Source organism: Phoenix dactylifera, chromosome 8 (assembly GCF_009389715.1).
Source record: "Phoenix dactylifera cultivar Barhee BC4 chromosome 8, palm_55x_up_171113_PBpolish2nd_filt_p, whole genome shotgun sequence".
Lineage (NCBI taxonomy): Eukaryota > Viridiplantae > Streptophyta > Magnoliopsida > Arecales > Arecaceae > Phoenix > Phoenix dactylifera.
In genome coordinates, this window is record NC_052399.1 from 25677865 (window position 1) to 25702398 (window position 24534).

A 24534-nucleotide genomic window follows, 5' to 3' on the forward strand; every position below is an offset into this window, starting at 1 on the left:
CCATGCCAAAGAACGATATGTTGGCTGAACTCAATGATTCTAAACTTTCACAAATTCCAATCCAACATTCGCTAATACATCCCATAAACCATAAATACGAGAAAATCTCAGTAAAATTAAAAATCTTCTATTTAAATAATCAACTAAATTTTCACCGTATAATATTTTCTAGCTAGCAAGCCCTAGCATATCAAAACCTACCTAAACTTTTGCTCTCGCGAAAATACTAGCAAATCTTATATATTCACTCTTTCTTATTTACTTTTCAAACCTCACTTAATTATATTTATTTATAAATTATTTTTTATTTTAAAAATTAAAGTGATATCAATTCTCACCTATGCAGTCCTAAGTGATCCAGTGAAGTGGAGCCAGCCCATGGTAAAAGTGGCCCATCCATCGTGGTGGTTACGCAAGCCTACAAAATCACACTCCACTGAATGCCGTCCGGGTGGAGGGGATTCACTGCTTCTCGTCCCCCGAGCCGCCCTCCCCATGCCACCCCCGTTCGCGTCCCCCGGTTTGGGCGTTTAATCCCTTCCCCTTTTGCCACACGATTTTTTCGCGTCTCTCCTCCCCTTATACACCACCTGTGCCCCGTCCATTCGCATCCGTCACAGGTGAAGTATTAGCGCCCGAGCAGCGAGAGAGAGAGAGAGAGAGAGAGAGAGAGATCGAGGCCCATAGGAATCCTTCGGTGATCGACCCCATTTCTCTCTTTCTTCCGATTTTCTGATGTGAGCCCTCCCTGAATCGCTACTTTTTCTCCTTTTTTTTCCCAAGAATTTTCTGGTTTTTTTGGTTTTCTTTGTGGTGTTTGGATCGATGGGTTTGCTTTTTTTTTTTTTTTTTTTAATAGTGGAAGGGGTTGTTTTGGTGGTGGATTAAAATTCTTTCGCTAGTTTATGGATTCTAGATTTCTTCGTTTTATTTGAGTTTATTCGGTGGATTTTGATGGATATTCGATTAGTTTCGCAGTTTTAGGTTTTATTGCATGCCTTGTGCTGTCAAATTGGCCTTCTCTTTTTTTTTTTGGGGGGGGGGGGGGAACCTTGTTAAAGGATTTGGAATCTGTGGGCAGAAACCGAGTTGAAGGAGCTGGCAAAATGGAGTAGATTAGTGAAAGGCCCATTTGGCATCGCTTTTGTTTTCTGTTTTTTTGTTTCTAAAAACCCAAGCAGAAAAGTGAACTAGATTGAGCAACTTGTATGAGGAAACCCTTCTGTCTTTTAAAATTTCTTGCAAAATTTTTAGAGCTTTTTGTAGCATGGTTTTCAAAAAGTATTTTACGCAAATACTGTTTTCGACATCAATATTTGTGGGGGTATTTCACTAATTTGTAGAGAAGAAAGCACAAAAAACAAGAGCTATACCTAACGAGCCCTTACGTTTTTTTTTGCTTGGTTGCATGTTTTTGAATTATTCTTTTGCTGTTTTGTCTATTAAATTTGCTTCCTTTTGTTTTGCCCTTTTTTCGAACGGTTTGATTTTCATCCATTATTCATGAAATCACTCCCTTTCTCGGCGAACTTTGTTCTGCAATCCCAAACCCAGTTTTAAGAAACTCATATACTCCTTTTGGGGCTTACTTTGCCTTCTTGTTTGTAGAGTATATTTTTATATATCTTTGCTGATACTTAATTTTGCCATATCCATGCATGCTTTTGGAGTTTCTTTTCATCCTTTTCTCGTGCTATTTTGTCCAGTTTAATTGAATATCAAGGAATCCTATTTTAATTTCACATTGTTTATGTTTCTATGTTATCGAGTGTTTGTATAATGATTGCTACTCTACCAAATTCTTGTTAAAGGATTTTTTATCGAGACAATTGCGAAAACACAAGAATGAATCAAAACTATCCTAATTTTAGAAATCTATTTTGAGGTTTTCTAGTTGAACTCAAATAAACCATTAACTTAATAGGAAAGACAATGCAACTATTTGTATTTTGTCTTAGGAAAATAATAATGTTTGCTAGTGCTTGTGAGACTCAATGGGCTGGTTTGCTATTGGCAGGATTATTGAATCTGCTGCTCTCAAGGGGAAGATGGTGGGAGGTCTCTAAATTCCTGTTCTATACTAGGGACTTTCCTTTCTTTTGTTGCTTTCTTGCCAAGCCATCTATCAATGGCGTCACCCAGTGAACCCTGTGGTTCTGCTTTGAAGCGCAAGCTAGCTGAAAGTTCTGGATTAAGAGATAGTAAGATTCCCCGTGTCGGGGTAGAACATGGACCATCCTCCCGTTCTAGTGTCTGTAGCTGCCACTGCTGTCGCATGCAGCCCAACCTTACTGAGACTTGCTTCAACTATCTCAACAGTGGCTTGCCGCGCCGTGTGATGTTCTACAACCGGGGCGACTGGTCTGACTTTCCAGAACCAGTGAAACAGTCTCTTATAGAAGGGTTCCGGGATGATAAGTCATGCGTAATGGTCATGGTGAATGGCCAGTCTCTTCTTGTTGATTTTGTGTCAATGGTCCTGGTCAACTTGAGAACTAGGAAACAGTGCTCTGTGGCATGGATTGATGATTCTGACAAGTGCTTCTTTCCTTCCCTTTTTTTTGATGATATGGGTGAAGAATTCCCTGAGTTGGGTTCTGGCATCAGGAACAGCAGTTTCCACAGACCAATGCTGGCAAGGGCGTTATGTCCTCCAGCTGAGGTGGTAAAGCGTGTTGTTATGGAAAATGCAGCTTCTGTTTCACAGCAGCCTTTAACTGCAGAGACATTACGCTTAAAGATTGAAAACGTGGAAAGGGACAGTGAAAGCTTTCTTTTTGTACAAAACCTTTTTCTCTCAGGAATGGGTCCTTTTGCTATACCCCAAAACATATTGCAGATTCACCGCTATGCCCCAAAGGATCTTCCCACACAGATTAGATGTGAGGCCTTTGAGAGACAGATACGGTCTACTAGAGTGCAGCGTGGGGATGCAAATGTACGTTATGGATGGTTTGGTTCAAAGAAGATAGAGATAGCTGAAATTCTGATTCGTGGTTTTGGCATGGGCGGGAAGCCTACTGAGGGAGTTTTAGGCACTGGTGTTTATCTCACACCAGATAACCGTGCCTTTGCCAGGTGCCTAGTATAGTTTTGACATGTTTTTTATTTAATACCTATAGCACTTGCCTTTTCTGTTCAAACATTTCCAGTTAGTTCATGTTGCTTTGATTATATATTTCATCTTCAGTTGTGTGAGCAGAGCAGATGTTACTTTCCATAGTTGAGAAGTATAGAGGAATAAACAAGTTCTGGCCTGCACACTTATATTATTTAACCTTGTGAAAAACCTGCAGTGTTAATCTTTGTGATGTTGACGAAAAAGGTGTACAGTGCATGCTGTTATGCCGAGCAATCCTGGGAAATATGGAGCGAGTCCAGCCTGGGTCCAGACAGTGCTTTCCCAGTAGTAGGGATAACGATTCGGGTGTAGATGATTGCCTGAGTCCAACATGTCATGTTTTGTGGTCTACCCACTTGGGCAGTTATATTCATCCAGAGTATGTTGTTAGTTTCAAGCTGTCCCCAAACATCCGAGGTAATTAGAACTAAGAGGGCTGATATAGTCATCTATGCTGTTGAGTCATATAGAGATTGACAGACAATTTGGTTCCTTTAAATATTTCTTTCTTAGAGTACTTATTTGGACTGAAGGATGTACGGTTCCAAGTTGCAGCAACAAAAGTTGTACAAGACTTTTCCTCTCTTCATCCTGTGAGTCAACCTATCCTTCTTTTTGCATCGTTGTACCTTTAGAATCATTCTGCTTGTTCTGTGTTTATTTGCTACATGAGATGCTTGTTCCGTGTTTATTTGCTACATGAGATGCTTGTTCCGCAACTGCAGCTGACAAATGGAAGTTTCCCTTACAGAGGCTGTGCTTTACATCTAAACTATACTTATTTGTTTTTTTTTCTTTCCTGCTGAAAAAAAGACTTTGGATTTGTCATATAGGTAATATTATTCTTATTTTTACTTAATCTTTTTGTTCAGATAAGATGTGAGCCAACAAGGGGCCCAACCTCACCATGGATACCCTTTACTGTGCTGTTTGCTGAAATACAAAATCATGTATCTCCATTAGCAAAGGAGTTGCTGCTTCGCCATTATGAAGAGTTGAAGGTATTGCTTGACAGAATTTAGGTGTTATAACTGACCAAGTATTTAGTCATTCAGTTTCCTTGTTCAGTTGGATTAACATGCTAGTTGGGCTATCTCTTAGAGTAAAGCAATAACTCGAGAAGAGTTAGTGAAGAAGATGAAAGCAATTGTTGGAGAACAGCTGCTGATGTGTACACTGACAAGACTTCAGCGCAGTGTAAGTTGTTTTTTTGATTTAACACAATCTTCAGAATTTGTAATTTAAAATAATCAGTGAGTGGAATACTTTGTTAATTGATGAAATCTGCATTTGGATTTTATTAGGAGTGTGCATGGTTCAGGTCGGGTTCGTTTAGAGGTATTCTTGAAAGTTGAAACCGAACTGATTTAAATCGGTTTTCTAAAATCGAAACTGAAACCAAGGCAATCGTCTACAAAAATCGGTTCAAACCAACCTGAGAAATCTGGTTTGGTTCGATTTATCGGGTTGAATAGGGCTGGGCCAAATGGGTTTCTTTCAAATGGGCTAGGGCCATTTAAAATACAAATTTCCTATGACTAGTTCAAAATGATGCTAGGTGGTGGAGCTGTCAAGTGCATTTTAGGCTAGGCCTCGTGCAAAGCAAAAATTGTTCACCCTGCACGAGCACCATCCGGTGATCGACTTTAGCATAGAGGAACAATTGCTATGGGATGGAGCAAGGTCTGTCATACCTGCAGTTGCCATATGTACAATAGCCATCGGAATGATTGGACACCAACCAGCCCCACCACAGCCATAGTCCCCATGAAATATCCAAAAAGAAACGGAAAATTAGAACATTAATCTCTAATAAGGACCAAATAACGCCGTTATGTTGCTATAGCATCATTGATCACAATATTGGCCATTAGTTAAATGCCCGTTGAGGTATCTACAAGCCCCTGGATCCATTACGATGCTAGTCTTAATATTCCTTTTTTAGTTAAGATTTCAATTCCATGAATTAAGGAATACAATTAATAAAAATAAATAAAGGTTAATCAGGTAAAGAGGTCGCACTCAGATTGGAGGGCTGGTGGAGCTGGATGAAGCAAGATCAAGGGCCTCCTCTTCTTTGTTGTCTTCCTCGTTCTGATCATTTCCTTTATCCTCCACCTTTTTTCTTTGTCGATCCCATCGGCATCCTCCACGTCTTCTCATCGTTGCTTGCCTTGTAGCGGAGCGGTGACGGCAACAGCTATGTTGGTGGTCAGGGAGGGGCTAGGAGCAAAGATGATGGGGGGAAGAAGTATGGTGGAGTGTGTGTGTCCATGGTTCCATGGATCTATGATTTTATGAGTAGAAGCTAGGGTTTTGAACTTTTAAGCCAAAGTTTGCAATTTCGGTACTGGACCTCGTATGATACCATCTTTTTACAGTGTTGGTATGTGGTACGTTACGAGAAGACGAGGCTACCAAATGTCGGTACGGTACGAGAATGCATGTTGGTTCGGTTCTGGTACCGATATGGTATGGTACAATACCGACCGGTACGGCGAACCTTGTTTTAATCTATTTTTGGAAGAAGAAGAGAAGAAGAGAGGAGAAGAGATCTCACCTGAGTTGCTGAGCAAGGGGTTGGAGGAGGGAGGCAAGAGAGAGTGGGCAGCTTTGGCACAGAGAGTGGTGAAGAGCAATTCGAGTGGCAGAGTGGGATGAGACATAGGAAAGCATGAAAAGAGGGCCGCTGCGGCTGCTGAATCCCTGAACCGGCCATCGAATCAGTGAACCCATAAGTGTATGTGTATAGATGGGTTGTTTTGATTTAAATTGGTTTTTTAAAACTTAAGCCAAAACCAAACCGATTTTTCTGGTTCGAAAATTTTTCAAACTGAAATCAGGCTGGATATGAAAAAATGTGACCCAAACTGAATCGAAATAGCCGGTTCGGGTCAGTTTTGTGGTTTGGTTGGTTTTCTTGCACACCACTAATTTCTATAGCATCAGACTTTTGCTTTTTTGTTTTTCAAAACAGCAACTCATACACAGGCTTAAGCATTTGGTTGCATGACAAAAAATACTGAGCATAAGCTTTCTGAGAATTGGTATTCTGTCTGTTGAGGTGGAATTACAATTTTCATGTCCTAGACTTTGTTCTCACTATTCGGTTCCTTGTTCCATGCTTATCTACCTCTAGTATTATAAATGAACAAATCTCTGATTATCTCTAGTATTATAATGTCAAGGCTTGGGGGTTGGTCTCCACCCGATGTTGGACTCTGCTGTCTTTTTTCCCTCCCCCTCATTCCATCTTTCTGCCCATCTTTTCTCCATTTCTAGGCCTACATGAAATTATTTTCAAGCAGAAAATCTCTAAAATTGGCTGCTTGGGAAGGTTTTTAAAGACAGAGATCTCGGTTATCTTGGCAGGTGTTGAGATTGAGATGAACCAAGATTTTGGTTTATATTGGCCAATATGGAAAGCGGTCAATTTTCAAAGAAACCTAGGTCTTCCAAGATCCCGGCTGATATTTTAGGACCGAGATATCGAAATCTTGTCCAATATGGTAAATCCAAAATCTACAACTCTATAAAGCTACTAATTTTGAAATTTATTCTTTGTAAAACTATATAAAAAGGGTAACAAGGTGCTTAAAAAAATATCGGCCAATATGTTTATATTGCATTGGCTGATATTTCTCGATTTCTTGGTTTATATGGCCGAGATGTTTAGGCCTGAGATCTGTTCTATATCATATCAGAAGGTGCCGTACCAATACAAATGAAGATTGCGGTTGAATCTTGGCCAAGATGAGAACTTTGGTGCCTGGCTGATTTTATTGGCTTTGAACTCTAGGTCTCATCTGATACTTTAGGTAAATATAGAAACTTCATCTGGATATGTTTTGGGTTGAACTACGACTCCAAACTTCTCTAGTCTTTATCCTTAATTTATTGTTAGCATTAAGTCTTTTTTCGGATTACAACATAAAGTTTAGACTTTTGCCAGTCACCTGAATTGCACATGCTATACTCTAGAAATATCATAATGGTAAAATCCTCTTAATATCAATATTATATTGTTAGTTTTCAAGACCAGCTTTATAGTAAATTTGAGTGACAGTTCCATGCTTCTGAACCTACCTTTTATATTTCTTATCTGCAAAGCTATTGATCAAGATCATCCATTTTCATGGTTATTACTTGAAGTTGTTAGGCACGTACGGGGAAACTTGAGTGATTCTATATTTATTGTGTCTACCCGATGGATCCACGTTTGTTGTGGTTCCAGCACACTGACCACTGCTACATTCTTATATTTTGGCATTTGAAAAATTGCACTCTTGGCATACAAATATCATTTATGACTCATGAACTTTTTTGATGATAAATTAGTTAGCCTTTATTTGTCAGGTCGAACAAACTTGGTTTTTGAGCTATCCCACTTTATTTGTAAGTTGATTTGTTTAATTTTCTTAATTAAGCTATTTTTTTTTAGTACGACAGTCAAATCATGTTGTTGTTTGATATGATTTTTGTACAATATTCAAGAAGTAGGTTGTCGAATTTGTTATAACTCAATTCTTTTAGGGTTTTTTTTTTCGTTGCAATTTTCAGTTTTTAGTTTGATGGTTGGATGAGATTAAATCATCTAATGGACAATGGGAAGCTAACTTAGGCCCCGTTTGGGGGAGCTTTTAAAGGGCCACAAAGTACTTTCTGGCCATCTAAAAGCACTTTTAGATAAAATAGGGATGTTTGGTAACATTTTTCGGAAGCTGTTTTAGCTTTCTTAGAAAGCTAAAATTGCTTTTTCGGATCCGATAAAGCACTTTTAGGAATTGTTGGAAAAGCTGTTTTGAGTTATAATTTTTGTTCTTTTTGAACTAAACTACCCATAATAAAATAGAATAATTACACAAAATGTCCTCTTATATTATAATACATTAATATGTTATGTTAAATAATTTAATATTATGTTATATTATACCACAGTCATCGAGAGGATGAAAAATTAATTTAAGCTTATAATTATAATATTTTATACTTTTATTATTGTATTATGCTATAAATATAATATTATATTACATTATATCATAATACATTGATATGTTATGTTAAATAACTTAATATTATATTAAATTATTATGCTATAGTATACAATATTATATTACTATATTATAATGATATTATATTACATTACATTTATATTATACTATATCATATATTTATGTATTAATACATATTATATTTTATTATGCTATGTTGTATAATACTATGCAACGTTCTTTATGGTCATTTTGTCATACTAAAAGTACTTTCTCAGTTTGTTTACAAACGCATGTTAAAGTGCCGCAGCACTTTAAAAATGTAGTTATCGAACAACAAACAACTTTTTATAAAAGCTTTATTTTAAAAAGCTCTACTTCCAAAAATTCCACTGCCAACAGCTCCTCCAAACAAGGCCTTATTTTTTCATCCATAACCAAAGATTTATAATAGCTTCACTTAGTAAAAGAAGAAAGGTTGGTGGAGACGGTCAATAATTCTGGGCCTCACCTCTTAAGAAAGGAAAGAAAAGGCTATTGGAAGTCTTAAGAATGGAGGAGGAGGGGTTGCTTGGAAGAATCAGCAGATTCTGTGGTGGAACTTTTAGAGGGAGAAATATGGCTGCTAGAAAGAGTTTGCTGTTTGTGATAGCAGAAATGCTATATCAAATATCTTTTTCCCTTTTAAAAATTTTCACCTCCATCCCAAGGTTGGGTGTTAGAATGACCCTTCCAATCATTGCGAACTTGATTTACTGCATTGTTTCTGTTACTTTTAAATTTTAGACTTTTTTTTTAATGGAAAAATAACGGACTGTCAAAGGAACACAACTTCCAATGTGTTTATACCGTCAACTTTGTAGTAGACCTAGCGTCATGGGGAAGGACTCGACCGACAGTTTTATATTTCTTTTTCAGCTAGCATTTCACCGTTATATTCAAAATATTAGAATTAGCATGTGACACCCTCTTATAGTCTTCCATACATTTTGCAACTTACAATTTCTTGTTATCATCTGTTGTAACTTTATTTGTAATTATGTATGACATCAAGAATTTACTTGGGAAAAAAGGAAAGTTCTCAAGCATATTACACCAATTTTTAATTTTTTAATCATGATTCTTATGTATTTTGGAATTCTATGTCTTGCAATTTAACTAAAATTACTTTTTCTATTTTTTGATTCTTGGCAACTTTTTGAATATCTATCATGCATTTTAACTAAAACTCGAAAACGGCATTTGTTTGGGCTTAAACTTTATTTGATAGCTTCACATCTTAGAAGCTCCTATGTGGAAGCTGGTCTATTTTTATATTTGATTGTCATGTTGTTTCTTTTTGACTTTAAGCTTCATTTTGTTTTTTGTGCTTAATATAATAACTTTACTTGATGGCTACTGATCTTAAAAGCTTCTATTTGAAACATTTTACTTTTTAATATTTCTATGTTGATCTATATGTTGATTTTGTTTCTAACATTGAGCTTTCACAACCTACTTATCAAAATCTTTTTTAGCTTGCTTACAATAGTTGAGGCGTAGAAACTACTTATTATCTATGGTAAGGTTTGCTGAACTGGTATCGAGGCTCATATTGGCCAGTGACCGAGCCTTGCTATTCTCAAGTGTATTGAAACAAGGAGAGGGAAGGGGAGAGACTTTTGAGTTTTGAGATTAGAGAGAGAGAGAGAGAGAGAGAGAGAGAGAGAGAGAGAGAGAGAGAGAAGGGGGGAGACTTACCAACGATGGTTGGCATCGAAGAGTAGGGAGCGAGCGACATCTGGCAGCATCAGTGCCATCGAAGGCAGAGTCCGGGGAGTGAGCAAAAAGAGAGACCTCGAAGGCTCTCAAAGCAGGGAGGATTTCATATATAAACCAACCCTAGCGACTGAACTTTCCTAGGTTCGTGTTGGTACAATTTAGTACGGGCCGAATTGCCCGGTTTGCGTCGGTTCTATGATCACTGATTTAGTGTTTTGTTTCTATTTGTAGAGTCTCATTATTTGAAAGGAGTTTTAGAGAAAAAGGTTTGGATTCTATGTGTTATTTCTTTGAATGAGGATTTAAGTACCAGTGCATAGTTTTCAGTTTCTTTAAAGTATTGATACCAAATATACCCTGATCCCCCACCTTGTATGTCACCTCTGTTTTTCTGTCGATACTAAGAGGTGTATAGTTCATCAATCGTACTGATATGTTATTGGGATGGGTACCGGTACTGATACTTCAACCCTTGGCTTCAAATATATTGACTTCATAGTTTCTTTTGGAAATTGGCAGGTTTCTTTTACTTGCTGATGTGTTTAGATGCTTTTAATTTGTTCTCTGGTTTGGCTTTTTGGGCTTATAATATGTGGCAAGAAGATGGATATATGCTCCTTACATCAGAACCATGGTTTGCCGTACCAGTCCGAATCGGACGGTATAGAGTATACCGTACCATACCAGTTCAGTACCGGTACTCGGTACGGGTGGCGCATCGACACTCGGTATGCCAAAAGGACTCTGTACCATGCCGTACCGACACAGTGCTAGTGTGGCACTGGTATGGGGTCCGGTACTGAGATGGTGAACCTTGATTAGATCTCACCTTCTTTCCTTTTCATAATGTTTTTTCTAGTTGCGCTCTTTAAATGCAGTGATTTCTATCTGTCTGGGCTAGCTAGTCTTTCAGAGTCCATTATGGACTCCTTTTTGCCCAAGTTTCTTTGGTTAGGAAGTTGGTTCCAAACACGAAAGTGTTGGTGTGTTGAGAGCTAATTGTAAAATACTTGAAATTTCTATTTTATCATGTGTTGATGTATGTTTATAAATAGTATGAGGCTCGACGATTTTTAGGGACATATTGGCAGCCTGCTCTTATCGTCCATCTCTGTCTGTCTGGCTGCTTCTCACTCTCTCACACACACCCTCTCTCATAGTAATTGTGAAATTCTCAACAATTTGTAGAAGGTGTTATGTTTTTCATCTTATGCTCAAATGAGAGTAAATCGATTTAAGTTCAATAACAGAAAACCTTTTATGGTTTTCGCCTTAATATTCATAGAAGATCCAGTTGAACCTGATGTAACTTTTGTCCCGTACTTCTGAAAAGAGGATTGGATTACTGACATAACTTCTCTTCAGTTCATTTTGCTTGTTATACGACCATTTTCCCTTTGAAGTTATTAGCTATTTTAAATATGGATTCTCATTAACTTGCTAACACACCTGTTGATGTTTCAGTTAGACACGTATTACCAAAATATGATGATTCTATCAAAGGTATTCAGAGCATCCACCGCTTATGTGCTCATCATATGACAACTTAAACAATGTGGTGCATAACATAGTGATATGGCTGATATGACATAATGAAAGCGATAAAACTTCATCATAAAATAATAAAATTCAAGATATGGAGGGCTCACAGATCTTCACTCAAGTTAAAAAAACTGATGTGGCACTTGTGTATTCTTTTACTTTTTCCATCACTTGTGCATCCCTCGACCTCCTTAACCATGTGGGAAATGTAGTCTGGGGCCTTTCGCCTGTCATTTTTCCTCATGTACGTCTCTTGCTTTTCTGCCTTTTTTTGTTGTATTGTCTTCTCTTCCCTTTTCTTTACCTATGTGATTCACATTATCAATCTTGCTCCATATCCTTTTTCTATGCCTTAATTGCCCTTGAAAACATTGAGCACTGTAAAAGTCTTTGAGGCTGAAAATTGCACAGATTTGTCAATTTGATTGAAACATAAATGCTGGCTATACACCCTTATATTATTTTTTCATACTACTGCTCTTCAGAGCTTGGTGGTTGGGTATTTGAGCCCAGTAATAGTGTTTTCTAAGTAGCAACGATCTCTTTTGAATTTCATTTGTCTTTTGTAGCATTATCTTTTGTTTTCCTACCCATCTTACTTCAGCTTGTACATATATTGCACTTACATTTCAAATGCGAACTTGTTAAGACATTTCTTGTTATCTCTATGCTTACCTTAGCGCTTATGCTGTATTGCCCCCTAGTTCATATTGTCATCTTATTATCTGGCTGTAGCTTTTTTCCTATTCTTTGAATAATTTTTAGTTAATATATGGTTTAAGTTCTTAAGTTAGAATTTTACTTGCTAGTATCCTGTAGCTTGGTTTGCTGAAGTTTTGGGACAGTCTTGCTAATCTGAAAATTTATATGTAATTTTTGATTGCAAAGTTCATTTTTAATGTTTGCAACGTGGCTCTTGGACCATAGGAATCATCTTATGGCATCAAAACTGCATAAGCTTTTGTCTTTTGAGCTATAAATGTTATATATTTCAATCAACAATGAGAGAACATGCTAATTTGATCATCGATGAAACCAATCAGGTTATAGTGACTCGTGTATTTAATTAAAATGCTTCTGAATTTTAATTGTAAGTCCTTCTATGACATTTTATACTATTTTATGCTTTTCAGCAAATCTCATGTGTTGACATTACCATGCTTAAGGCTATGGATATTGGAAAATAATATAGGTTCTACCAAGGTCTGCTGAACCGACTGGTACAGGTCGGTTCAGCCCGTACTAGACCGACTGGCACCGGTCCGATACGAAGGTGGAAATCGGTTTCGGCCCAATCTAGGTCGAAACCGGTTGGTACGGGGCTCGAACCGATGCGAACCGCTCGGTTCGCACCGATAGGGGGAGTGGGGGTGATTGATCATACTGTGATACGAAGATCTTCTTCCACAAGTCAGTTGATGCTTCGGATAAGGTGCACAATGCCTCATACATCCTCAGACTTATGGAGGAGGTGATTGATCAGATTGGAGAGGAGAATGCGTGCAGGTCGTCACTGATAATGGGCCGCAATATAAGTTGGCCGAGGAGATCTTGATGGAGCGGCGACCACAAATTTTTTGGACCCCATGTGTTGCACATTGCATCGACTTCATCCTGATGAACATTGAAAAAGCTCCGTAGGGTGCAACATATGGTGGAGATAGCCCAACGCATTACCAGGTATATTTATAGCCATACTTGGGTTCTTTCATTGATGAAAAAGTATACAGGGGAAGAGATTCTGAAACTAGGAGTCACACGGTTTGCTACGAACTACATTGCATTTGATAGCCTTATCGAGAAAAAAGGAGCCCTATGTCAGATGTTTGTCAGTCCCGAGTAGCAGAAAAGTAGATATGCCCAGGCTGGCACTGAAGGAAGTAGGATGGAAGACTTGGTAAGCAGGCAGTCATTTTGGCAGCGAGCCAATGCGATAGTCAAGGTTATCAAACTATTATATGAAGTGCTGCGGGCCGTGGATAGCGAGAGGTACCCCCAGATGGGCTTTTTGTATCACATGATGGAGAAGGCAAAGGTTTAGATCACGGAAGCAGATGTAGCCCATGCCCACGAGTACATCGACATCATTGAGCGGCTGTGAGGAGCCCAAATGGGTAGAAAATTACATCTAGCAAGTAAGCGATAATATTGATAATTATACTGATGGATATATTTGTATAATTATAGTAAGATGGTGTCGTCTATGTGCAACATACTACCTGAATCCCCAGTTCCAGTACGAGAGTGAAATTGGTATGGATGATAAACTTCTTGATGCTCTGCGTAATGTTATTTATAAGATGGAGCCTGATCCAGAAGTCGCCGCGTCATGTATAGAAGAGGTAACTATGATTTAGCAGCATATGTAAATATATCGGATCTTATATTATTAACATACTACAACAAGATTCTTTTTACAGACCAAATTATTTAGAGAGGGCAGCCAAAGCTTTGGACAGCGACTAGCTGTCGTGAGCAAGACAACTATGAATCCAGGTACAATACAAATCTGCAAGACATTTTTGCAGCTGAATTATCTTCAACTATGAGGCCATCATATATGTAAAATGTAATTATCTTCAATATTTTTGCAGTTTAATGGTAGATTTATTTTGGCGGATCCGCAAAAAATTATAAGCAGATAGCTATCCGGATTCTCTCCCAAACAATCTCCTCGAGTGGCTGTGAGCGCAACTGGTCCACCTTCGCCCTCATCCATAGCAAACAGAGGAACTGTTTGACACAAAAGCGCCACAACGACCTAGTTTATGTGCATTACGATGTGCAGTTGAGGCTAAAATGTATTCAGGAGGAAGTAGAGCTCAAGTATGCAGATCCCATCTATAGAAGATGATGATGATAATCCTATGCTCGACTGGCTTGCAGCCCAGCAGTAGGAGCCCGAGCTTGATGAGCCAGGATCGCCTCGACGACCAGCCAGCATCATAGCCACCGAGGCTATGGTCGGTCCACAGCAATGGGCTGAGCGCAACATTCCACGTACTCGTACAGTTGATAGGACGTGGCTAGAGGGGAGCCAGTCACCACATGACTGGTACGACGTTCTCGTTCAGAGAGATGATCCTCTCATGTGAGAACGAGGATACTCTAGTACCCAGTCGACTCGATCAGGAGGACGTCAATCCCAGCAAACGAGAAAAGAAAAGAAAAGGGCCCTAATGGAGAGTGTCGAGGAGACTTGGACCAGCAGCGATGAAGGTTCTAGTGGTGATGGATCTACTAGCCATGGAGGGAGTGGAGGACAGTATAGTACTACTTATGAGACACAGCTGGAGGAAGATTTTCGATACACCGGTGAGCCCCAGTTTACGCATGCTACACAAGATACGGATCATGGTAGGCCGTCTAATATAGGCCAGTTGGATACCATTGCATATCGAAGATGGGCTCCTCGAGGTCGTTCAGGAGGCCAGGATGCAGCTGCAGATGACCTTCCATGTGGAGTAGTATTCATTGATGTATCAAGTTCCGAGTCTTTCTATTATTCGCGGCCTCAGCCAGCCTATGGATATGGTGCATCGGAGTCATCTTCCGGTGGCTACTACCCTGCGCAGACCGGAGGCTCTTACGGGTCGGATTTTGGTGCCGGCATATTCGGACGAGCCCCTTCACAGCTATATTGTCAAGACACCTCTCAGAGCCAGAGTTTCAGCGAGAGATCCGAGAGTTCTTATGACCCGACGTGCATTCCTCGGGGATTGAGCATACAAGACTATAACATCGCTTGGTTAGAGGGATGGGTTGATCTGTCTCCGTATTATGCTGATGATTCAGATATCGACGAGAAGGATCGCCACTCGACCCCGTTTTAGATATCCGAGAGTGCTTTAAATGTATGTAATTGATCGTATCTTAATTTGAAGATATTTTATGCTCTTCATCTCATTATTTGAATCATTTGGAAGTAATAAGATGCATCATCTAGTTTAAACCTTAAACATAAACATAGAAACATCAAAAAAATATCCAAAAGTGAGAGAACTCCCCCCCCAAAAAAAACGACGACGGGGTCGAAACCAGGCCGAACCAGCCCCATCGGTACGGTATCAGTTCGGCTCGGTTCGGCACTGGTACCGTATCGGTACCGAATCCAACCGGTACATCGGTATGCTCGGTACTGCGTACCTTGGGTCCTACAGTGAGCACACTTAAAAATTCTAGAACAAGGTACACTGTCTTGGTACCAAGCTCTATATTGATGCCATCTTGTTACTATGTCGGTATGCCGGGTATGGGAGCTACTTTGGTGTGCTGAGTGTCAGTATGACTCTGTATTGCATACCGATTTGGTACAGGTACGTATGGTATGTGCTGTACCACCCGGGATGGTATGGCATCTTGTTCTAGAAAGCTAATACTTAATGATTCTCAAAAAATATTATCATTTGCTATCTGTTTTGTGTTGTTTTCTTCATTCTTTTAGAAAGAGGCCATGATCAAACAAGATTTATGTTTTGTTCTGTCATAGCCTTTTGTGTTTCTTTGAGGACATAGGCTTCACGTTTCTTTCGTCTATTGCACCATTATTTCTTATATTTTTCTCCTTTGTGACTTTTTCAAAGCTGCAAGGTCATAAACTTTAAACGAATGTTGCTACTACTGCTGTCTTGGGATAATATCTCTCTGTCATTTTGCTCTTGAATTCTGTTAGCAAGCTTGGAAAAATTTGATTTCTTCCCATGGACCTCAAATTTGCTTCTTTAAAATTTTTTTCTGAAAATGTCCTAACGAGTACTATAATCTTTTTCTTCTTTAATCCTTCAATTTTTTTACAATGCAAAGTCAGAGTATTATGCCCTTAGTATTTCCAACTCAAGTTTGTTGAGTCTAAAAGATCTCTCTCTCTCTCTCACCCCTCCCTCCCTCCCCCCCTCCCTCTCCCTTTCTCCCCTCACCTCACCTACCCCAATATGATGTATGAGATCTTGAAGAAGATTACAATGCGGTGTCTTATTTATGGCTTAAAAAAAACACTATGACAGCAATATATTTCTTTTAAACTTCCGCTTTGGATTTTGTACAATTTCTTTGTATATTTGTCTTTTGTGCTCTCCTTTTCCTTCTTTCACAACTACTTTGATGCTCGTTCAATATGTTTTTGATTTATGAAAGATGTAAGGACATATCAACATCAATAAATCCTGCCATTTTTGAACTTCCACTTTGATGATTACAAAATCCAAGTCGAAAAAAATTGACATTACCAAATATCCTATAGGATGTTTTATGCTATTGGCATCTTTGCAATGTTATAATGATAAGAACGTTGCAAAAATGACATCTATCATCGCGAACTTTAAAGGGAGAAAGGTTTGCATAAAAATCCCGATCATGTGTAGAATGTTGACCCTTCTTACCTCTAAGGTGAAAATGACCATTAGAAGTTTTTTATTATGCTATCGTAAAACTAAGAAAAGATGAGATAGAAATGAAGTCTTTGTTGAAAGGTGGAGGTAGCACCAATGGAGGATAGATTGAGAGAAGGATGGCTTTGTTGGTTTGGATATGTATAATGGAGATCGAGGGATGCACTAGAATAAAGGAGTGATTTGATATATGTAGAAGAAAAGAGGGATAGAGTTCGACCAAAAATTACATGGGATAAAGTAGTAAGGAAGGACTTAAAATCGCTACATCTTTCAGAAAATGTGGACCTAAATAGAGCAGAATAGAGGAAAAGGATTCATATAACCAAACCCAACTAGTTTGGGATTAAGGCTTAGTTGAGTTGAGAGCATCTTAACACTACCCACCTTGTGACTGTTAGGAAAAAGGCAAATATGGATTAATATTGGAGAATATCTCATTCTAATATTAGAAGGTTGGGAAGAATAAATATATGATTATAATGATGAAGTGATCCTCACTGGAAGTGCTGAGATGTTTTTGCTTAGGTCAGTTTTCTCAGAAGTTAATCAGCATGTAGTAGCCACAAGCCTATGATTATATTGATGCCGAAGAATTGTCCTAACTCATTTCTAAAAAAAGCACATTTTTCCAGAAAATTACATCATTAAGGTCGCTTTCTTAGATGATGGATCCTTAATATTTTGCTTATGATGATATTGCTTGTTGGTGTATGTTTTACACACACAGAGTATATGTTTAAGTATGTTAGCATATTATGTATGTAATATGAATTCATAGAGATGTTTGATATGCAATAATTTTAACCATTTCTAAGGCTCTTTATTTTTGAATGATGGATGATGCGTTTTGTTCTTTTGAACAGTTTCTCGTCTGTATTTCCAAAAACTGCACAAGCATGCCATATTGTGAATGCTTTGAATTTTGTGATTATTCCATTTTCAAGTTTAGCCAGTGAGAATATAAACGTGTATGTACAAAAAGATGTGAATGTTAAAGATGGAGGTGATGATGTGTAAACTAATTATAGAAAAAAATTCTGAATGTAATTGTTGAAGCCATGGTAATGGTTTTAATTTAGAAGGCTATTTCATCATTCTTGTCTCCTTGACAGTGAAGTGTATATCTTTTGCTTATGGAAAACATGCTCAGTTTTACGAATAAAACTAGCATGGTAACCATAAATTTTTCATGCAGACTCGTGTGCTAATACAACCTTCTAAATGTTCCATCCATCTTCACTCACCTAGTTTTGCTAGATGATATACCACCTATGGTTGAATGTCCAGTCACACATTTGTCAAGCCGCCTCTGGACTTGGTCAACTGCTAAGTGAATACCTGCAATCCTCGTAGCACCCAAATAAAATATCAAAACTAAAATTGCCCTTCATCTTGGTGACTGGCTAGATATGTCAATATTCCCAGTGTTTCTCCTAATTTGCTGCGACTGATTTAAATGCTGCATCCAGATGTTGCTCACCTTTTACATGCAAACTCTTGAGTGCTTGCTCTTTTTTGTGTGTTGGAAGGTGGGGTGTTTTATGAACATATCACGCTGTCTCAGAAGTTAATGCAATTAAATAATTGCGTGATGGATCATCTAATATACAGGTATACCGTTGGAAGCATTTCATATCAGTATAGCTGGACCAAGGTTAGGCTGATATGCTTTTGAACCCTGATCAGGTTGTCCTGTTTTGGAAAATAAGAGTCTGAATTCCTTTGCTCTTGTACCCAATAACATTCAAACCACCATCCAGGAAAGATTCGGGTGATGTCTTTTGAGGAAAACTTAAAAAAAGGGGGAATGCTACAAAAGAAAATAATGAGCGGAAAATTATGAAACTATATGCAAAGATAGGTAGCAGAAATTAGTCTTATTTCATCTCATCACATGTTCAAGGTATAGAAATGGAAGTATCTGGTGATACTCTCATTAGTTTGATCAGTCATGGAATCTGTATATCAACCTGAGCTGCCATTGGCTGTTCTGAACTTGGCCAAACCATCAAAGACATTTACTCCTCGGTTAGTCCATCATCGTTATTGCTCTTAGTTTCCTTTTTGCCCAGTTGCATTGTATTCCTAGTTCTGTTACATTTCTTTTTTTAACATTCTCTAATCACCTCCTGATATTCTGACGTACAAAGACTATGGCAGCCTAAAAACTGTGCCATTAGATTCAGTGGTTTTCTGAATAGCTGAAATTTGACATCTAGTATAACTGTAGTTGACGGGATTGTAAAATTTTTGGAGAAAGGAGTTCCTTTTTAGACCCAAAGAGAGCAGATTCACATTCTGGATGCCAAGCTAGGGCAAAATGTATCCCCTGAATGTTTAATACTTGGTCTACCTTCTGTAGATATGCATATATTAGCTGAGAACAGTCGTACGAACAGAGATTCCAAATTCTCGAAGAATTTGAGGATAGATTAATGGTACTAAATTATTATGACATCTCAACCATATAATTTTTGGCAGGCTTCATTAGTACAAGTTAAATATTCACATGTTTAGGTCTGATCAATATTGAATTTCATCCTATGCCAGAGACTCTGATATTGCTCTCAGTTGTTTATGATGCTGCCAATGCTATAACTGGCATTTGCCCTACAGATATTATATTTTGCATTTCAGGACGCTTGGCCTTGAGAAGTAGCGTACGTGAAGCTAATCTCACAAGGCCCTCCTATCTGTGTGTTATGCTAGATTTGGATGAATATAATGTGGATCATATAGAAAGAGCACATTTTTTTGCCATCTTGAATTTCCAGGATTTTTAATTCTTCTGGGAAATGAAGATGTGCAATTTTTTCCTCTTATCTTTATGAAGCAAGGAGTATGTTCTGTTATGTTTCCTGCTCACTTGCCTTTCTGTAATGTATTATAACTTCTAGTGAATTTAAAAAATCAGATGCAGATCATATTTTGTTGTGTAAATTGGGTCTTTTTTTGTCCACCAAAGATGCATGAACTCAAGTTACTCTCCCCAATAAAAATATGTCAAACTGCATAGAGTCACTGCCTTGTTTCTTCTATGTCACATTCTTTTGCAATGAGCGCACATTTTCTGAAATTTTTATATAAAATTGACCTGCAACTAAAGAAGAGTTAGTGAATCTTCTAAGTTGAAGCTCACATGGATGTGCATTACCATGTTCAGGTAATGTTTGCATCTGTCAAATCTTAATTATGTATCTTTGGTTTTGAGTTCTTTCTTCTCTTTGCTCACTTTGCAGCCATCCTCATGGTACAATAACTCTACTGCACAAGAGAAACCTGTTGGTCCTGATATACCAACATCAGAGGCTAATGGCTCTGCTACAATGACAATGGAGCCAAATGAATCCTGTGCACTTAACATGGTACCTACCGATGGTGTTGCACCAAACATGGCACCAACTGATGCTGCTGCAGTGAACAAGGAAAATGATGACTTTGCTGCGCCAAACATGGAACCAGTTGACTCTGTCAACCTAAACGTGGAGCCTAATTACTTTGCCGCACCAGACATGGCACCTACTGACTTTGCTGCAGTGAACATGGAAACTAATCACTTTGCTGCAAACATGGCACCTGCCAGCTCTGCTGTGCCAAACATGGAAAGGACCAACTTTTCTGCACCTAATATGGAGCCTGATGATTCTGCTTCACCAGACAGGGCACCTCCTTACTCTGCTATGCTGAACATAGTGGGTAATAACTTTGCTTCACCTAATAAGATGGCTACTGACTCCGCTGCAGAAAAGATTGTGGCCACTGACTCTGCTTCTCCAAACATGGTGGCTACTGACTTTGCTGCATCGAAGATGTTACGTACAGACTCTGCTGCACAGAAGAGGGTGCCTAATGAATTTGCTTCACTGAAAGTGGCACCTAATGAATTTGCTTCACCAGAGATAGGGCCAAATAACAGCAATGCGCCAAGGATTGCACTTCCTGAATCTGCTGCAGTGCCAAATGACACTGCTATGCCATGTATGACGCCTAATAGTTCTGCTGCGACAATAATGGAGCCTACTGAAATTGTTACACCAGGTTTGGAGCCTAAAGACTCTGCTCTACCGAGGATGGGGCCTAATGATACTAAAACTCAATCCATTGTGCAAACGAGCGAAAGCTAGTGGACAGACTCCAGCTCTGAGCCAGGTAATTTATTTACATTTACGATTTACATATACTACTTTAGAGTCAGGATGACTTACAAAAGTCATTTCCTTATCTTACTTTGGGAATATGATTTTTTTTTTGCCTAGTTTGGTGCTCTGTTAGGTGTTTTGAGCCCCGGTGGATGCAACAGGAATCAATCATTTAGTGCCTTTTCTTTTCTTTTTGATATATGAGCATTAAAGCCTCAGCATATGTATATGTGCATTGATGCACATAATGAAATAGACTTGTGGACTCTGAACCAGCACCTTCAATCTTTTAAATTATGTTTGTTAAAATTTAAAGCATGTGTTTCATCTTAATTTGTCTGTGAATTTGGTGTGGCTTTTATTTCCTTGTTATCCAATTGGAAGCTTGTGTTTCTTGTGCATTGAAGCACACATTGATATTTATTATTTATTATTTATTATTTATTCTTGTTATTTGCTGTTTTTTTGAATTAATGGATGAGAGGTTTTAATCTGATGGAGATTCCTATCAACACTGGCTTGTTTGTCTCCATATAGTTGGTCAGAAGCCTATTATGGTGAATACTTGCTCGATATCGACCAAATAAATTCTAAGTCCTGCACAGATATGACCGTTGATGTGATTCACCACTATGATATAATAGTGATTAGACATGCTTCCTGTCAATGAATATTGTGAAAACAGTGATCATCAACTTAAAAATTGCTGAATGTGGTTATCTGTACATTGAAGGAAGAAATATGTGAAACTGATCTTCTTGAATCCATATCTGATGTCATGGCCATTTTATAGATCATTATTTCATGCAACTTCCAAGATGACATAAAACTCCATGGCACTTCATTTTTGGTTTAATGCTTAAAGGTTCCCTGCATTACATGGACACACTTTAATGCTCCGACTTATAGAGTACTTTGGATACTTGGACATGGCACAACCTGATGTGACATACGACACAACACTCCATGGCACTCTTCTAAGGGTTGTCTTGCTTATGTCAGTTAAAATTGTTTGATATTTGGCATGTCTTTTTGAGTACCTTGTTGAAAAGCACCATATTGCAATTAATCCCACATCTATTTTCAAATCCTAAACAGTTCTAATGTGTTCAGGCTCCATTAATGAAGTGTCTCACGTAATTCCTTGTTTTTATAGTGTTATTATCACATGAATGTTAGTTTTCTTTAACAAAAATTGCTATCGGATAGTGAACTTACTTTAGTTTTTAAGTATTATATATTTTTATCTTTATATTTTATTGTATGAACATCTCCATGTGTTGAGATTTTTGAAGGTTAAAGCATCAGATTCTGGGGGACACCTGGGGCACTTGTCCCAAGTGTCTAGGTAAAAATATTTATTTGTTTATGAGATTATCAAAGCGTTATGCTTGCTGTATGGTTCCATGGATTCTGCTTTATAAGAACCTATTGGTTCCTTTCCAGATTGTACATGAATAACAAGCAGGACACACTTCTTCTCTCTCCTGTCTTCTGATGGATTCTTGTAATTTTCGGTTGCTGATCCTAAGCTTTGTGGGTTGCTTCTAATGTAGAGTCAGTTGATTCTCTATGTTTATTTCAAAATCTTAAGGTCCTATGTGAACAAGCCCCCAGAGGTTTTCGTTATGAGATGATGGCCATTGTCAGGCATGTTAGCTGATGTTGTGCCTTTAGGGGCTTGTTTTTCTTGAATATGAACTCCTATTAAACCATGCAAGTCAACATAAAGCCCTTAGATGCAGTTCATTGACGATGACTATTGTTAGACAAGCAAAACTCAACATGATGACCTGTTGTGCCTGCTTGATAAAGTATCAGTTTCATTCCCTTTCACTCGATCAGAAAGCCTAGTTTAGGCTTTCCACAAGAAATTGGGGCCACTTTTCAGGCTATTGTACTCTATGAATTGGGCATTAAATCCTTCGCATGAATTATGTTTGAACTATATACTCAGATATGATGCCTATTGGAGCATGTAGCAAGAATTCTGCGCAAATAGATCAAATCAAAATGGCCTTACAAAGATATCATAAGAGCTACTTAATATTGATATATTCTTTTGGGCCAGTGTTTTTTGCATTTAACTGAAATAGGTAATTCCTAGGGCTTGTTCACAACATTGGGTCAATAAGTGGGCGACTTACTTCAGAAAGACATGCTGAATTGACCCTTCCCTTACATTGAGCTTGACCCAGATAAGAAGCAAAGATGCTTACTAAAGCCTGCTTAATAAATTTTTTGGCCAAAGTGGACGGATAGTTTATAAGAAATTAGCCTTCATGGCCTAGTTGTGTAGCTGCAAATTATCGAGTTTATGTTATTTTTTGAAAGGCCGACTAATTTGTTAGGCCTTGGATTGTTTTCACGACATTGGGCCAACCAAGGTTCGCCGTACTGGTACCGAACCCCATACCGGTGTTGCACTAGCATAGGCATACCGAGTGTCGGTACGGTACGGTATGCGGTACGTCAGGTATACCGACACTGGCGTACCGATATTGGTACCCATCGGTATTGGTACGATACGTTCGGTACCGACCGGTACAGCATACCATCGGCCAACTATATGTTTATTTTAGCACGCTTTCTTGAACCTTGGTGAATATGAAATTTGAGCTTTGATACTGGAAAATCATGGCACTATTTGATAAACACTTGATTAGGAATATTCCAAGGTTTTAGACATGAATCCATTTGTAGCCTTTGGTACAGCAAATCTCACCCTCATGCCTGTAACTGAGTCAAATCATCCTAGATTTATGGATCTTGAATCTGTAAATAATTTGGGCATGAATACCGCAACATGTCCTTTACATACTTCAAACAAAGTATGGATTTGTTATGGATTTGGTCCTTGTACTCATACCATATCTGGACTCTATAGACATGATCACTGAAATTTAGCTTTAGTTTTGGAACATGTTCCATCCCCCTACTAGAATTCCCAAACAACCAATTGCTATCCCTCTGTTGGTCCATATTAGCGTGGCAATGGGTCAAGTCTGGTCAGGTCTAGTAAAGACAACAACATACAAAGCCTTGACTCATACCTGACTCGACCAGATATTAGGTCAAGACTTCTTGACCCATACCCACCCACCGGTTAGTTCAGGTCACCCATTTGACCGTAACCTAATTTATTTTATGAAGCTCAATCCTTGCTAACCTATCAGATCTGAATCACAATTCTTTCCATCTAATTTCCAAAATGATTTGAACAACTATTATCAAGAAAAAGACCAATCACTTAAAAATTCTTATCCAAATCATGACTCAACCTATTTGGACCCATAATAGAATACTACCCTCATGACCTGAGTTGGGTGAAAACTTCAACCGATGCCCGACCCGTTTAAAGTTCAGGTCAGAAAATCCGAGCGATACCCAATGATAACTAAGAAAACTTGACCGAAACCTTACCCAAAAAGGTTTAGGTCAGGTTGGGCTTTTTCAGTTGGGTTGATTTTTTGCCACCCCTGGTCAATGCTATAGTTTCAGTCCCTGCTCTAAGAAGTTAGTATTGGTACCTAGCATAGCTGAACGTGGCACTTGTTAGTGTATCTTTTGTATACTTAATCTAAATGGAG

At 38.4% G+C, this 24534-nt stretch overlaps 1 protein-coding gene across 7 annotated transcripts in view; it reads left to right on the top strand.

Annotated features, from left to right (window-relative positions):
• Window positions 1–446: 446 nt before the first annotated feature.
• Window positions 447–24534, top strand: part of LOC103719254 (inactive poly [ADP-ribose] polymerase RCD1-like) — a 49154-nt gene continuing 25066 nt past the window's right edge. For 5 of the 7 annotated variants that reach the window (XR_003387915.2, XR_003387917.2, XM_039129363.1 and 2 more), the window contains exons 1-7: window positions 447–737; window positions 2018–3078; window positions 3297–3538; window positions 3635–3714; window positions 3994–4122; window positions 4223–4318; window positions 20045–20954. Coding sequence is in view for 5 of the 7 variants with exons in the window: in XM_039129363.1 (XP_038985291.1) it covers window positions 2129–3078; window positions 3297–3538; window positions 3635–3714; window positions 3994–4122; window positions 4223–4318; window positions 20045–20929 (2382 nt within the window). In the remaining 2 variants the exon portion in view is untranslated. Of the gene's footprint in view, window positions 738–2017; window positions 3079–3296; window positions 3539–3634; window positions 3715–3993; window positions 4123–4222; window positions 4319–20044; window positions 20955–21061; window positions 21278–24534 lie in introns of those variants that run through there. The other 2 variants (XM_026809306.2, XM_008808401.4) reach the window with 2 other exon arrangements.